General features: G+C 39.9%; 3 protein-coding genes across 3 annotated transcripts; all 3 read left to right on the top strand.

The window, feature by feature from the left end:
- The first annotated feature begins 1,142 nt into the window (after window positions 1–1,142).
- LOC119996232 lies at window positions 1,143–4,421 on the top strand. Its single transcript, XM_038842794.1, has 3 exons — window positions 1,143–2,081; window positions 3,159–3,239; window positions 3,766–4,421. The coding sequence occupies exons 1-3, from the start codon at window positions 1,706–1,708 to the stop codon at window positions 4,185–4,187; spliced, it is 879 nt and encodes a 292-aa protein (XP_038698722.1). The 5' UTR covers window positions 1,143–1,705; the 3' UTR covers window positions 4,188–4,421.
- Window positions 4,422–4,597: 176 nt separating this feature from the next.
- On the top strand, window positions 4,598–11,811 carry LOC119996231 (tetraspanin-19-like). Its single transcript, XM_038842793.1, has 5 exons — window positions 4,598–5,490; window positions 10,622–10,721; window positions 10,869–10,949; window positions 11,109–11,213; window positions 11,315–11,811. Exons 1-5 carry the CDS (start codon window positions 5,327–5,329, stop codon window positions 11,561–11,563), a joined length of 699 nt encoding a protein of 232 aa, XP_038698721.1. The 5' UTR covers window positions 4,598–5,326; the 3' UTR covers window positions 11,564–11,811.
- A 356-nt stretch (window positions 11,812–12,167) lies between these two features.
- LOC119996230 (aspartate aminotransferase, cytoplasmic-like) lies at window positions 12,168–17,009 on the top strand. The gene is made up of 12 exons (XM_038842792.1): window positions 12,168–12,446; window positions 12,545–12,616; window positions 12,814–12,875; window positions 12,955–13,038; window positions 13,144–13,243; window positions 13,349–13,469; window positions 13,758–13,921; window positions 14,120–14,257; window positions 15,087–15,208; window positions 15,438–15,532; window positions 16,225–16,345; window positions 16,573–17,009. Exons 1-12 carry the CDS (start codon window positions 12,279–12,281, stop codon window positions 16,655–16,657), a joined length of 1,332 nt encoding a protein of 443 aa, XP_038698720.1. The 5' UTR covers window positions 12,168–12,278; the 3' UTR covers window positions 16,658–17,009.
- Window positions 17,010–17,272: the final 263 nt, after the last annotated feature.

The following is a 17,272-nucleotide window of genomic DNA, read 5'->3' as shown; positions in this document are numbered from 1 at the left end:
GGTAAAAAATCTAACTCCTGCACTCTAAAATACTTACTGAGCAAGAGGCAACGCTCGAAGCAACGAGCCATCCTCCCAAGTTTAGTACTGTACTGACTTGAGCGTCGGAGAGGTCCCCCCGAGTACACCCTCGGGGCCCTACCGAAGCTTACGTTCGCTTCTTGTGCAGGAAGGAAGGAAGAGATCACGTACCAGCGAAGGAGAAATTAGTTATTCCAGCTCAGTCTGACTTGGCTGATTTGTCTGATAGGGCAGACCTGTTTTAGACATCATCAATTGACATAGCATGTATGTCAGTGAGTCAACATGAATATGGGATTGCATGGTGGATGAATAATCCATTTAAAGAATGAGATGTACATAACCCCTTTTACCTAATTATTTGAGTGATAGTCTAGTATTTATCCATCTGGATTGTAATCGTATGAACTCGGAGAGTCTTGAGTTCGGTTCTCAATTCTCACTAGAGCAATACCTTTCATGGTTAATTGTTGTGCTTTTATCTTAACTTACCATGTCTTTATATATTTGGATGAGATAGTTGTGTATATCGATTAAAAAAAACACCTTGTACTTATGTATTAGAATTTAGAGCACAATTTTTGAAAGTAGGTTAATTATCGTATAAAGTAAGAGTTAGTTGTTCCCTTTTAGCTTATCAGAAGGGGCCAAAATGCAGGCCAAGAGAGAATATTTCAATTCAAAATTGTATTATCGTCAAAAAAAAAAAGGAGGAAAAGAATTCTAAGCCAACATTTGTTCATAAAAATAAACGGATTTGGCAAGAAGGCTATTCAACAATCAACACTAGGATTTTATTATTAAAAGGCATTTGTTTGTGTCGAAAAAAACAAAGTAATGATGTGAACATTAATAATGGCATACAATTAGTGCCTATACAATAATAATAAAACTATAAAACCCTGCTAATGGGCTGGGCTGGGCTGATTGGCTCAAGCGTGGGCTATTTATAAGTGGGCCAATCATAGCTTAGGTCGGGCCCGTTTACATCCTTGATTTGGTAGCGCTGCAAGACCCTATTGGGCCTATACGGTTATATTATAACCCTTGATTTAGCGCAACAAGACCCTATTGGGCCTATACGGCTATATTATAATACAACCCGCTAAAACACCAAAAGCAGTTCAAGCCTTAAAGGCAACGAAGCGTCGGGCATCGTGCTGTGGGGGGGTCGGAGACGCGCAACCGCACGGAAAAACTCGCCAAATCGCAGCAGTGATAACGGAAGCGTAAAAAGCTCTGCCAAGGATGATGCAGCACAAAACCACAACGCACTTTCAAGAGTTCTCTCATATGGTCATCGTCCCCTCTAGCGGACGCGAAATCACTCACAATTAGGGTTTATCTTTTATCTTCTTTGTTCAGAAATCAGATCTTCTAATTTCCTGATTAGATTTTTCCTGAATATTGTCGTTTCGTGAAATATTTCAAGCGGAGGTTCCAGTAAAGCTGAAGTCAGGATTAGTGTAGAAACTCTGGATCACTGATACCTCTGGCGCATATGTTTCTTGAATCAGAGCTGAATTGGGGATTGTTTCACTTTCATTTGCAAAAATTGTTAACCCTTGACTTCACAATACTATAGTGTTTGTTGTCAGAGCCTGTGAACTTGACTCAATAATTAAAAATTGACCTCACTGACTAAAATTTACTACAATTTGCAAAGCCTTTGTTCTTGGATTTGATGGAGACCATCGGGGATGCGTTGCGGCAAGCGTTCATGCCCAAGCATGAGTACGGGAGTCTGCGAGAAGAAGATAGAGCATGGATAAAGCTACAGAGACCAGTTATTTTGGGTTTTGTTGCTGTCATTTGCCTTGTAATACTTGTAAGTACGTTTGTGAGCTTGAATATTGTTTTTCCTGGTGATAGTGGGAAGAGGCCGTTCTGTGGGGATTGGAGGTTGCAGCCTCTGCAGATAAACGTGAAAGGAGGCGATTCAGATATCTTCCCGGGAGCTTTTTATCTCACAGATCAGGAAACTGTGGATTATTACTGGATGGTATTGTTTATTCCTTACATGATCATTTTCATGGCATCGGCTGTGTACCTCATGGCTGGTAAGGAATTCTTTGCGTTTGCTTTAATTTTTTTGTTTGTAATTTTATAAACATAACATGGAATTTTGGCTACCGTGCCTTTTTATTTGCCCCGTCTGTCCATCATGGAAATTTTGACAATTTTTAGTTGTTTTATCAATATAGTTGGGTGGTGTAGGAGTGGTCTTTTTTTTTTTTCTTCCTCTTAACATGTTGAAGATACGAAAGAGATTTTATAAGGCAATACTCCTGCTGAATTCTTCTTGAGCTTCACAATGCCCAGGATATATTTCTACAAAACTGTTGGCGAACTCATTAATGTCTATAACTCTTGGTTGGCCTAGGTATAGGAAATGATTTAGCAATGTAGTCAACGAGAAACCTTGAAAATGGGGCTACTTGAGCATTTGGCCATCCAACTTTTGTAAGTTCATTTATTGCTGAAGAATATGTATTCACCATAGTGATGGATATATGATAGAATTGGTGGTATGCCATTCAAAAAAAAAAAAAAGAATTGCTATTAGGAAAGGAATTCATTATTCACGAAGGCTTGCAATTGAATCCTTAACAAAGAGGACCACAGGCATGCTGATCTCTGGTCCATGTCTCTGGACATTGATGGAAAACACTGGTTGGAATATCTTAGAAACATCCTTGCACAGAAGAACGCATATATAAAAGCTCAGTTATCTGCAGCATGCGAAGCTGAAGGTATTGGTTGCAATGACTTGGCCTAAAAAGTTCATTTTTTAGGTAGTTATGAGGTTGGTGGGTAGCTGATTTGGTTATTTCTTCTGTTCATCACCATCATGCATTGCCACATGGTGTTGAACTGCTGATAGCCTGATATGTTTGATAAGTAGGCTTGGAACTGACGGATTTATCATTCAACTTACTAACATATTTTTTAGCGATTCAGGCACATTTTGCTTTTTTATTCCACTCTATCCCAAATTCCCAATTATTTACTTGAGCGTTTGCTAAGTGTTTCTGGTGCCTTATATTTAATAATAGAATATGCTATTGGTTTTAACTTTTCTCAACTCTGCATGTGTGTGTGAGGGATGAATGTGCTCAGTCATGTTACTGTTACAGGGATTACCGTTGCTTATTATGCTCCAGCAAGGCATGGATGCTTGATGGTGGTTGAAAATAACTATTGTGCTTCAAAACGAGGTATGAACATCAGTTTCTTTTTGACTTGGTTTTAATACATCCCAAGGCATGAATTATAATGGTTATAGGCACTGCTTGACCATTTCTTCTCCCCTGCCCCGCCCTCACCCAAACCAACCTCAAATTCTGATACGAGATACTTGGGATTGACTCTGTCTTCTCATGAAGCATTCCCAAACAAGGAGTTTGGTTAAACGAAAATGATGTCACTGACCTTTTCTATTCAGAAATTATGATGAAGGACTGGCAAAGGCGGCTGTAAAATTGGTTGATAGATTGCTTTTGGAATTGATTAGCTTAATCAACCTTGTTTCCATAATTTTTTCAGCTTTTTTAACATTTTTGTTGAAATTGCGTGGCTTGATTTGACCTTGCGCATGGTGGATTATTTATTTTTGAGCTAGTCTTGATGGATTGATTCTTTCCCTTTGAATACAATCACATCTGTGCTCTCTTAAGAGATATTTGTCTGTTGGATTTGGCACTTGCATGGGTTGCATTTCTCTTGACTTGTACCAATCTACAGGTGGGGTTCGTTGTCTCTCTATTTTGAATGCTGTTTTTGCCATCATATTTGGTCTGCTAGCACTGTTTCTTGGTTCCAGCCTCCTTACCCAAGGGAGTAGCTGTTCCTTGCCCTTGTTTTGGTGTTACGAGATTGCATCGTGGGGATTAGTCGTTCTCTATGGAGGAACCGCTTTCTTTCTGAGAAGGAGAGCAGCTGCTATTCTTGACGAAGGCAATTTTAGTGGTCGAAACCTTGGTGTGGAAATGTTGGAAGCAAATCCCTTCGAGGTCACACCAGAGCTAGAGAGGCGTGTCAATGAAGGATTTAAGTCATGGATGGGGCCATCCCTTCTCTCCTCTGACGAAGAAGATAAGCCTGATAGCTACCAAGAAGTGCCGCCTCCATTATCTCCGTACCTTAAACCAGATATTCAGAAATGAACCAGCTTTTCGGCAAAGTCTCATATTGCACGTGAATTAGTGAGTGCTTGATTGTAATTGTGTAGTAAAAAACTTGAGGGTTAGAAGAGAATGTAGTTAATACTTTTTGGACAATGAGACCCTCAAAAGACTCTCATTTAATGTGAAGTGTTGGATGTGAAGTAGGCCTTACATATGTGTTTTTAATAATGAATATTTTAATATCATATAAATTTATGTCAAATTTTGGGGGTTGCTAGCGCAATGGTTATTTTAATGTCACATAGATTTGGAGAACTCTTGAGATCATATTTTAGGTCTCTAGCATTATCTTTTTTTAAAATGTTTTAGCAATCAGGCCAAATATTGCGTTGCCCGCAATGTTTTACAAACGGGCGAACTTGTTGGGTTTACGCCAATTTGAGCCCAATAGTTGTCTGTCCTAGCAATCCCACACTAAACCCTAATCGTATCTAAAATTCTCACCTTCCCCATCAAATCTTCACTGTGTCTAGGCTCCTCCATATCCGACTGCCAGAGCCCAGCGAAACCTGCAACCCCATATAATCAACCGTTTCGACCAACTACGACTACGATGGCGTAAAGGAGGATCAGCGGCAAGACCTATGTACTTAATGGTTTTTCTTGTTGGTTTTTGGAGTCAGACAAATTGACTTTGACCGGCGGTTGGCAAGTTTTATTATCATTTTTTTTTCTGGTTGGAATGGTAGAGTTGGTGATCTGGGAGAAGACGAGGCACTGTGGTCGGTTCCAATGGAAATATGGTTAATCTAATGCCTCACTCACCAAAGCCTGACCTTCCGAACCTCCATAAAAGAGAGAGACCTTTATATAGATAGCTTCTTAGTATATCAGTATATTTAGTAGTTCTTCTTCTCTGGAATGCACATTTTTTCTCACCTTTTGCCTGGGCAATTTATGAATGTTAGGTGTACTACATCTAACACATCAATTGACCGACCACCACGTCTCTCCCTCTCTCCCTCTCTCTCAGCCGCACAGACACATATTTAGTCACACAATCATTTGGAAAAATGCCCACGTGTGTTAATAGTATTTCTGATAGCTGCTCAAAAATCAAAATTAACCATCAATGACAAGATCGTTGCGATAGCTCAATTAAGCAGAATCAACCATCAATGACCAAGTGTTCAAGGTGTTGGCTGCATGACTCTATCAGAATAGTAAACCTCATCATAAACCTGCTTGGGGTTGCTATGATTATCTATTGTCTTTGGCTGCAAAAGAAGTGGATGGAAGGTGTTGCTGAGCTGCCTCAGAGTACATCTATTCCAAAGCTATGGTAATGTTCTTCTTTTGGAAAATTTTGTATGGTCAACTCTTCCATATTGCAATCCTTGATTGTTGTCCAGTGACTGCTAACATCACATTCTATAACAGGGTATTTGTCTGTTTTAGAAGGTTAATAAGTTGTTTGTTTAGAAAAAATGTCACCCTCTCTGCTTTTTACAAATCCATTTGCGGAGTTGTGGTTGTAATCTTCTTACATGCTTCTCTTTAATCTTAGAACTTATTTGGGTAGTGATGATTTTTGTTAAACTTAACTAGCTATATAGATACAATCTTCTTCCATATGTTAGTTTTTCATAATCTTTTGGTATCAGTGGCCTATTATAGCATTTCAAGGCTTGTTCTGGTTTCAACCTGGTTATAGAATCCATGACATGTCAATTTTGCTTGGACTCTTAATCACCTGGTTTCATTCGATCGAATCTGCACAAGTTACCATACTGAACTTGGTCTTTATTTGACATTGTTTGTTGTTGAATAGAGTCAAAGATTTACCCAAGATTTACTTTATTGATTGCAAAATTAAGTTGGTATCGGAGCAAGGTTCTCTTAACATACTACCTCTCCATCACCGTAGCTACTAGGGGCCGACTGCTCCAACCATCCGACAGAAGCCGATTGCTTCGTCCATAACAGGTGCCGATTGCACCATTGAACCAGAATCTCATCCAGAAATTACAAACAACTCATGGCTGAATCCGGTGCTCTTATAGTTCCACCTGTGGTGACGCCAACTCAAGAACCAACCTCTATTCCTTATGGGATCAAACTGAATGGCTCAAATTTCACTCTTTGGTCTCAGGTGGTTACTATGTTCGTTGCTGGACGAGGAAAGATGGAATATCTCAAAGGTACGACCTCGAAACCTACTGTTAGTGACTCTACATATAACAAGTGGATGATGGAGGATGCTACTGTAAAAGGCTGGCTTATTGGCTCTATGGAGGCCGATATAATGAATCTTTTTATTCGTTTACCCACTGCGAATGATGTTTGGGATGCTGTGTCTCAAACATATTTTGAGGGTGCTGATAAATCTATTTTGTATGATCTGTCTCGAAAGGCTATGACAACTAAGCAGGCAGGGCGACCTGTGGCTGCATACTATTCCGATCTTAAGGTTATTTGGCAGGAGCTTGATCATCGTCGTCCAATTACCTTTACTCAGCCAGATGTGATTAAGACTCGAATGGCTGAAATTGATGAAGATCGAGTCTATTCTTTTTTGGCTGGGCTTGATGATATATATGATTCTGTTCGGGGAGATATTCTTCGTACTAATCCTCTACCTGGACCTGATAATGCTTTCTCAACTGTGAGACGTGAAGAACTTCGCCGGAATACAATGATGTCTTCAGAAGTTCCTCAGATGGCTATGGCAGTTCGAAAATATGGAACTCCAACAAGTTCTTTGTCACTGTCAGTACCTACTGGTGGTAAATGTACTCATTGCGGCAGCACCAAACATATTGTAGATACTTGCTTCAAAAAGCATGGATATCCCGAGTGGTGGCAGGCTCACAAAGAGCGATTACAAGCTCGAAAAGGTGGTAAAGTTGCGCTATGCACCTCACCTACAGTCCCAATGGCACCGACTCCTTCTTCAATGGATACCATGGCTTCCACTACTCCAGTTGATATCACTCACTCTGTGGTAGATCCTACTCTTCTCCAACAGTCAGGTAGTGTTGGTCTAGCCCTTCTTGCAACAAATTCTGAAAAAGATCCCGGTTGGATTCTTGACTCTGGTGCGACTAATCATATGACCTTTGATGCGTCCTTATTACATGATGCTTGTTTACCAAATTGCTCTACTGTCACCAATGCCAATGGTGTTTCATATCCGGTTACGGGCGCTGGAAGGGTTAACTTAACTCCTTCATTATCCTTGGAGCACACTTTATTGATTCCTGCTCTTTCCAATAATCTTTTATCTGTGCCACAAGTTACTACACAACTAAATTGTTTAGTATTAATATATCCTACTTTTTGTTTCCTTCAGGATCTCTGCAGCGGGGAGATAATTGGGCGTGGTACTAAGAGAGAGGGATTATATTATGTGGAAGATGTTAGTATGGGACGATCTCTATCAGCAAAAGGGTCATCTAGGGCATCAGAAGATCAGATTCGGTTATGGCATCATCGTTTGGGTCATGTCTCCTTTGGTTACTTGAAATATTTATTTCCTACTTTATTTTCTACATGTGAACCTTCCAATTTTCAGTGTGATACATGTGTTTTGGCCAAGAGTCATCGTGCTACTTATTCTGATAGTTCTAATAAAAGAGTTGTGCCTTTTGCGTTGGTTCATTCGGATGTTTGGGGACCTGCCCCTGTTACTACTTCTACTGGCTTTAGATGGTTTGTATTATTTATTGATGATTGCACTCGTATGACTTGGCTTTACCTTATGCGTCATAAGAGTGATGTGGCTGCTTGCTTCCGCACGTTTCATACCATGATCAAAACACAATTCTCTGCTAATTTACAAGTTCTTCGATCTGATAATGGTGGTGAATTTGTAAATCAGGAGTTACAAGCTTATTTTCAGACTCATGGAATTTTGCATGAAACCACTTGTCCTTATACACCACAACAGAATGGTGTTGCTGAGCGCCGAAACAGACAAATTTTGGAGATTACACGTGCTGCCCTTATTGGAGCCCACATGGCACCACGTTTTTGGGAAGAAGCTGTTACCACAGCTGTATATCTTTTGAATAGGGTACCCACTCGTGTTCTACAATTTCAGACACCACTTGATAAATTGGCATCCTATGTAACACTGCCATCGCACCTCACACTTCCTCCCCGGGTGTTTGGTTGTGTTGTGTTTGTACATTTACAGAAACATCTCCGCACGAAACTTGATCCTTGTGCCCTCAAGTGTGTATTTGTCGGTTATCATCCTTCACAAAAGGGTTACCGTTGTTTTCATCCTCCTACAAGTAAGTTCTATGTTACTATGGATGTCACCTTTTCTGAACATGAAATGTTTTTTTCTTCACCCAATTCCACGCTTCCGGGCCCGAGTGGTGATACTGTTGTTGAAGCTCCAAATTGGATGGAGTTGTTTCCTGATCCACTGTGTGTTGCCGATACTGTTGCTGAAGCTCCCTCTCTCTCATCTTCGCTAGTACCCACTCCCGATACTCCTCGTACAGATCCTCCTGAGGTAAGCATTGAGTCTGATGTTAATACTAACAATATTTGTGATAATACTTGTGTCTCGATTGAAACTGACAGATACGTACTCCCACCAAGAAGTACTCGTGGTGTTCCACCAGATAGATTTTCACCAGAGGTTGTGCGAAAAGTGAAATATCCTATTGCTCAGTATGCATCCACTCACCGACTGTCAAAGGAATGCCGAAGCTTTGTCAGTAATATGACTGTCATAGATATTCCTACTAAAGTGCAAGAGGCGTTGTTGGATCCAAAATGGGCAACTGCAATGACTGAGGAGATGACAGCACTTGAGAAAAATCAAACTTGGGAATTGGTGGAGTTGCCGAAAGGAAAAAAAGCTGTTGGTTGTAGGTGGGTGTACACTGTCAAGTGCAAGCCTGATGGTTCGGTTGATAGGTATAAAGCTAGGCTTGTGGCTAAAGGATTCACCCAGACGTATGGGGTTGATTATCAGGAAACGTTTGCTCCTGTTGCAAAAATTAATACGGTTCGAGTCCTAATATCCCTAGCTGCAAATTTTGATTGGCCTCTACAACAATATGATGTAAAAAATGCTTTTTTACATGGTGAGCTACAAGAAGAAGTTTATATGTCTCTGCCCCCAGGATATGAAGCTCCAGGTGATCAAAGTGTCGTGTGTAAACTGAAGAAAGCCTTATACGGGTTGAAACAATCTCCTCGAGCTTGGTTTGGTCGATTCCGACTTGCTATGAGAAGATTCGGCTATAAGCAAAGTAATGCAGATCACACTTTATTTTTGAAAAGAGTTGGTGATAAATTAACGGCTCTCATTATTTATGTTGACGACATGGTAGTGACAGGCAACGATTCTGAAGAAATGCGTAAACTGAGAGACTATTTGTCAACTGAATTTGATATGAAGGATTTGGGAGGATTAAAATATTTTTTGGGCATTGAAGTTGTTCGTTCTGAGCAAGGCATATTTTTATCCCAACGAAAGTATGTGCTTGACTTATTAACAGAAACTGGTATGCTTGGATGTCAGCCAATTGGATCTCCTATGGAACAAAATCATGGATTGGAAGAGTTTTCGAATCAAACTTCAATAGACAAATTACGATATCAAAGGTTAGTTGGGCGTTTAATCTATTTGTCTCATACGAGGCCAGATATTGCATATGCGGTCAGTGTTGTGAGTAGATTTATGCACAATCCTGGTAAACAACATATGGATGCAGTTATTAGAATTATGAGATATTTAAAATCTGCACCGGGAAAAGGCTTACTTTTTTCTAAGAATGGGCATGCAGACGTATGGGGCTATACCGACTCAGATTGGGCAGGTAAAGGAGACCGAAGAAGATCAACCACTGGGTATTTAACTTTTGTTGGAGGAAATCTGGTTACTTGGAGAAGTAAAAAGCAAAAAGTTGTCTCATTGTCTAGTGCAGAAGCCGAATACAGAGCAATGGTGAAAGGTATTTGTGAGTTGTTATGGCTCAAACGGCTTATGGGGGAGCTGAGTTTGTCAATTAAAAGACCAATGAAATTGTATTGTGATAATCAGTCAGCAATTAAAATTGCTGAGAACCCAGTGCAACATGATCGGACTAAACATGTGGAAATTGATAGGAATTTCGTGTATGAAAAGCTAGAAGAAAAAATAATTGAAGTTCCGTATATGAAGACCGAAGATCAGTTGGCTGATGTGTTAACCAAGGGAGTGTCAAATTCAGTGTTTGCTGATTCACTTGTCAAGCTGGGCATATACGATGTCTATGCACCACCTTGAGGGGGAGTGTTGAATAGAGTCAAAGATTTACCCAAGATTTACTTTATTGATTGCAAAATTAAGTTTTGTAAGGTGGGATTTTGCTAGCAGAACTGGAACATGAACTATGGTTCCAGATTTTCACTATCAAATGTGTTTGATTCTGTCCAAATTCTAAGAATTTGTTTCTCCGATTGAACAGGTTTATAAACGCATCCTTAGGAGTGGGAATCACTGTCTGCTTGAGCGCCATCTGTGGTCATATGGTGGCCAATTGTATTAGCAATTACGCACTTTGTGCTGTATCCTTTCATGGAGCCTTCAATATCTTTTATTTCTTCTTCTTCTTCTTCTTTTTTACAATATATCTGTTCTTATATCCTTTCACAATCTGTGTATACATTTAATCTTTCGTCACTAGTTTTGACGTTCCTCAACCAAGTTGTCAGTACATTTTTGCAATCTGCTCCTCATTATTACTTGAAGTTGCTGTGATTGTCGCTATTTTCTTCAAGATAGACTGGAGAAAGGTAGGCATTCTCAATATTGTCACATGTAGAATTCTTCATGGAGTTTAACTGGGCAATAAAAATGTTAAGAGAACAAGCTAAAGATCTTTGTTTCTGATGCAGGAAATTCTGAAGTATATTGATGAACACCATAGCTAAACATCTTTGTTTCTGACGCAGGAAATTCCGAAGTATATTGATGAACACCATTACGAGTTCAGGAGCTTTGTGATATTTCATTTAGAGATGTGTCGCTTTACTGTAATATTTATGTTGCTGCCCCAGGTTAATGAATCCCCTTGTTGTTGTAATGTTGACACTAAGAGTCTAGTTTCTTGTTCTGTCTTTTTACCAAAATCTGATGCTGCTCACTGTTTATTTTGCAGATCTATGTTACTGTGCTTGCTAGCATCCTTTGTGCTATTGGCATTGAACCATTTGATCAGCACGTCGCGTCAGCCATACCCGATTTTACTCATTCATTTTTGGTGCCCAACTCAAGTGCACTTCATGTCTCAGCACAAACTTGTAGGGGATGTGAGATTTTACGCGGAAGGACTCATCGACGAAGGAGCTTTATATCTGTTGTAGAGAGTTGGCTTACAATGATACTGCAAAGGAGAAACACTGTTTGACAACTTGTTGCTGCAACTGTAACTGAAGAGTACTGCTTAGATTTACAACTGCCAAGTATAAAGGAAGAACCTCAAAAAAAGGTTCTTTAATTCACTGTCAATAAATTGGGTCGCAGCCCAGGCCCATACACTTCATTTTTAAGCCCGATTAGTACTGGGAATGCGTCAGCCCATTGAATCTCTGTGGCCCATTTTTGTTACTTATGATCCAGCCCATTAACTTATACGAAACGGGGACCCATTTGTGATTTGTCTTCGCAAGGAAACTCCATATCCACTGCCTGGGGACTGATGAAATTTTATCAATTCTAGACAGGACAGCTACGATCTCTTGACACGATGCCACGTGTCACAACTAGCCGTCATTGCCGTTGATCAAACCGTGCGGGATCAGCACAACTGAACCTTTATAGGCGTGCCACGCAAGCGAATTGAACACTCTTTTGGAACTTATCCAAATAAATCATATGCGGAATTTTTTTTTGGAATTATAATCCTCCTGATTGGTGAGGCGGAACCTTAAAAATTACTATAAACGGTGAGGACAACAAGGTAAAATAATACAAACTGGGGCCCGCGATGACCAACGAGGTTCCGTCTTCCACACTCGCCGCGTAAAACCTCATTACAACCGTCTTGAAGTTGTCGTTCTTCTTATAGAGGGAGCCAAATCCTGAAGGACTTGTAGCGATTTTTATATTCGAAGACGCTGAAAATGACTTCTTCCTCGGCGACTGATCGTAGAATAAGTGCTCTGGCCAGACACCTTTCCGGTGCTTCTTCGTCGCCGGCGATGGACATCTCTGCCTCTCCGACCTCGTCCTCTCGCGGCAACTCTGTTTTCAATCATCTTGTTCAAGCCCCCGAAGATCCAATCCTTGGAGTACTTTTCTCTCTTCCTCTCTGTCGCTCTCACTTTATGTATAATCGTTTTGAATTGACTTGAATATTATTTTGATTGTTTTTGTTGTGTTAAATTAGGTGACTGTTGCGTTTAACAAAGATCCAAGCCCTGTCAAGTTGAATTTGGGAGTCGGCGCTTATCGTACTGAGGTGAGTTTTTCTGGTGGTTAATTTCTTATGTGCACATCTTACACCATGGAACTTGAACGTGGTGATACCGTGCGTATCAGATACTGTTAGGATTTAAGATTTATTCATGATCGGATATGCGTTGTTTATAGGGAGGTGTTATTGGGTAGGCACGTTTGGCCTACTTATATGAATATGTCTTGTTTACTGCATAACAGGAAGGAAAACCTCTCGTTTTGAATGTAGTGAGAAGAGCCGAGCAGCTGCTTGTAAATGATAGGTGAACTAATTTGGTTGTTATTGTTTTCTGTTATTCCTTTATGTGCTAGAGGCATGCTTACGTTTTCAAAGATATTCAGGTCTCGATTCAAGGAATATCTTCCCATTGTTGGTTTGACAGAATTCAATAAATTGAGTGCCAAGCTCATTTTTGGTGCTGACAGGTACATAATCTCCATGTTTTTTGCAATAATTTGAGTTTCTATTCTATTTGCATTAATTTCTAGGATTTTGCGTATCTGAGTTGGTTTTTTCTTTTCTGCAAATAGCGCTGCTATTCAAGAGAACAGGGTTACTACTGTTCAGTGTTTGTCAGGTACTGGCTCCTTGAGAGTTGGAGCTGAGTTCTTGGCAAAACATTATCATCAAGTAAGTTCCCTATATATTCACTGCTTATAGTCATGTGGCCATATGGATTCATTTTTTCTCCATTCATCACATATACTGATATACCTGGATGTTTGCCTCTTGCAGCGCACAATATACATTCCATCGCCGACATGGGGAAACCACACAAAAGTTTTCTCCCTGGCCGGTTTATCTGTGAAGACATACCGCTACTATGATCCAGCGACACATGGGCTGAACTCCCAAGGTCTGAAACCATACTCTTTCTGGGCCAGTGTGTAATTTACTGCTTCATCTAACCTGAATTTAGTTTGTTCATTTCAAAACATGATATAATGTCATGTTCTAAACTCTGAAGGGTGAACTACTGTATCAAAGTCAGATCTAGTGTATTTAGTTAATCTTTTGATTTTCAGACAATTGAAACGTGAAGAATATTCCAATCCTCCCACCCAGAGCATGGCAGAGAGCTGGATACTTCTGTTTTAATTGTTTTGTGTCTCTCATTTTGATATTTCATCTCCCTTGACTATAGGCCTACTGGAAGACCTTGGTTCTGCTCCACCTGGAGCTATTGTGCTTCTTCATGCATGTGCTCATAACCCTACTGGTGTTGATCCGACTCTTCAGCAGTGGGAACAGATAAGGCAGTTGATGAGATCAAGAGATTTGTTACCTTTCTTTGACAGTGCTTATCAGGTAGGTCGTTGCAAAATATAAAAAATTAGATTACTTATACAGTTATACTGGAAAATGAAATAATAAGCAGTTGAGGAGAAAAGAAATGAAAACATTTAATTTTCTAGTACTCTTTAGGATTTGAATGGAACTTTCTGAACTAATCATTTTCTGTTCAACTGAACTGACGTGGGCTCAAATATGTTTGTATCATCCTAGGGATTTGCTAGTGGAAGCCTGGATGCAGATGCACAGTCTGTTCGTATGTTTGTTGCTGACGGTGGTGAATGCCTTGTAGCTCAAAGTTATGCAAAGAACATGGGCCTCTACGGGGAACGTGTTGGTGCCTTAAGCATTGTAAGTATCTGGAGAGAAGCTTCCTTACGTTCATTGTTAGTGCTTTATAGTTTTCCAGAAATACATACCCTTGATTCTGGGATTTCCATGGCATGAATAGGTCAGTACTCTTGCAGACCACTGTGGTGATCCCCATTTTAAGTGAACCTTTGATGTCCAAATGTGACATGAGCAGCACATGTTTTTTTGTTATTATGTTCCTTCAGTTTAAGACGGAATGATTACATAGTTCTCTACTGAGAGTCTGAGACTGACTTGGATGATTTTAATGAATATGAGGGCTAATTTTGTCAGCTTATTGTTACATGCTTGCGACATTGATTGAGTGACAGGCTTATCTAGGGAATTTGGATCCCTTTTGATGGAGGATTGCTTATGTTTTCCAATGACTGAAACAATAAGTGTTTAGTTGGTTAAGTTCGAGGATAACCATCCTCCAAAGAACAACATGAAATTGGCTTTTTTACTTGCTGCCTTCTTTATTTGAACCAACAAGCATATATGCATTTTACACGAGTAACTACTGCTCCCCACCTCCATACCAACTACCCACTACAACATAATATGATAACTACCCAGATAACTATAATAAAGATGACCAAAATATAACTTGACACTTTAACTAACATATAACTACTTGAAGGCATAGTAACATAAACTGCATGTTAAGCTGAGTTGGCATGAGTCCCACTTCCTTGGACTTGTAAATTGGCAGTACCATACCAACTTCACCCTATCATTCCGAATGTTCATTTTCTTCTTCTGCCATTTGATGACAGTGGAGCTGTCCTCTGGAAGTAAGTCCATGACATTTGTCATTTTCTAATAGGTCTGCAAGGCAGCTGATGTGGCAGGCAGGGTCGAGGGCCAACTGAAACTTGTAATCCGGCCCATGTATTCTAATCCACCAATTCATGGTGCTTCTATTGTGGCCACAATCCTCAAAGATAGGTATTAATTCATAACTTTTCGAATACCCAGCTTTTGCATGTTGGTGAGAAATTATGTTTACATCTGTTCGAATGGGAAATAAACGAACTTTGAATTGTCTTGTTCTTTGTCGATCTGACAAAAAATTAGGCTGGTTGTCAGCTCAATTTGTAGGTGCAGAATCAAAAGTCACCCTTTTTCTAACTCCATTTCATAATTGATGGTTCATTTTTCCTTAATTCAACTTTAGGGACATGTACAATGAATGGACTATTGAGTTGAAGGCAATGGCTGACCGTATTATCAGCATGCGCCAGCAACTTTTTGATGCCTTGCATGCTAGAGGTAAGCATTTCACTTGTGCTTTGTGATTGACTGCTCTGTTGTTCCTTCGCTAAACTTCACTCTTATTTATTTTCTAGGGTAAATTTTGTGTTTGTTGTTCACTGGACTGTCTCTAAACACATTAGATTCTTCTATTAAATGGCTTTTTCTCAATCTTTTGATGTGATTTCTAGAGCATTTCTGTTGTTTCTACATTTCCCAAGTGCTTTTTGTGTTTTGTGTGCGTTTCTTTTATCTTACTTTCTGAATTGGTAGAAGGTTCTTCTGAATCGGTAGGTGTGAAGCAGTATCCTGATCCTTCTGTCCTTAGTTGTTGATGTCTATATGTGCAGACGGACCCTATGCAAAGGATGGTTGTTTTCCTTTTGCTCAGAATGTATGAACCTTGGATTAGTTTTTTAACTTAACTGGGCATAAATCCATAAGGATACAATGGACGGGGGAAATTGCTCCTGTTTGTTTTAGTGGATGTGGGGCCCAACTGAATCCTAATTAGCTGGGTATTTGGCTGTGGTACAATGGGCATTAAGTAAATGACATGCACCAAGAAAACGTAGAACATGCGTTAGATAGATACCATTTGGGTGCAGACTTGAAACAAAAATGTTCACCTTTGGATGCTACGTGCTCAAAAATCTCTTTAGTCTGGAAATTTATTCTAATCTTGTATATGTCACCTCAACATCTGGCAGGTACACCTGGTGATTGGAGTCGCATAATCAAGCAAATTGGAATGTTTACTTTCACGGGACTGAATTCAAAGCAAGTCGCCTTCATGACTAAAGAATACCATGTCTACATGACATCTGATGGGTAAGAAACTTTTGTAAATTCACTACATGTTGATCATATACGGTTAGGTATTTTATGCCCTTTACCCTTGGGGTGAAGACAGCAGATAATTCGCATTGAGTTTTTCGGAAATCTTTAGCCTACATATAATCTTGTTACTGCATAATACTTATTTATATAGAGTTTTGAAAGACTTAAGGTCTCAATGGTGCTTTGTAAGTGACCTAAGTGATGTGTTCATAATGCAGGAGGATTAGCATGGCAGGTCTCAACTCTAAAAGAGTCCCGCATCTTGCAGATGCAATTCATGCTGCGGTTACCCGTGTTTCCTAGGTCTGGTGATTGCAATCTAACGAGCATCCCTCAGGCTTTGCATGCACTACTCTTTTTATCTCTGTTTCCGATGTAATAATTTTCACCTCAACAAATGGAAGAATGGAGTTATCTGGGTTTTTTGTATTGACGGGAACTGTAGGAGCTGCAGATTGCAGTGCTTAAAGTCCTCGAATTCATGTAGCTAATAATCTTGTTGGGGTTGAGGTTCTGAAAAAACTGTCCAGCATTTTAAAGCTTTTTTTGTTTCCAAAAACTGAAGAATGCTCTGTCAGTCAGTCAGACTGGTTACTCTGCGACTGCAAGTTGCCTAGCAAATTGTATGCTGATTAAATCAAAATAGCTTATTTGCTAAGATAGTGGAGAGGGGATCTGAGCCTTATGCCTTGGACTGACTTTTTGTCTATGCCCTGAGTGATATTAAGATCTGGCCACTCTCTTTGCCAGGCCCATATATAATTGGGCAAGCAAGACCAAGACCATGGGCAAGAATAATATCGGGCCGCTCCACGATTTAGTATAGCTGCCAAAGCCCGTAGTTTTGTCGGGCCTGTAGACACCGCTCCAAAACCAAGCTAAATTTTAATTGGGCCACTCTTTTTGCCTACGCTCACT

This window comes from Tripterygium wilfordii, chromosome 4 (genome assembly GCF_013401445.1).
Source record: "Tripterygium wilfordii isolate XIE 37 chromosome 4, ASM1340144v1, whole genome shotgun sequence".
Lineage (NCBI taxonomy): Eukaryota > Viridiplantae > Streptophyta > Magnoliopsida > Celastrales > Celastraceae > Tripterygium > Tripterygium wilfordii.
This window is presented reverse-complemented; position numbering and strand designations above follow the sequence as displayed.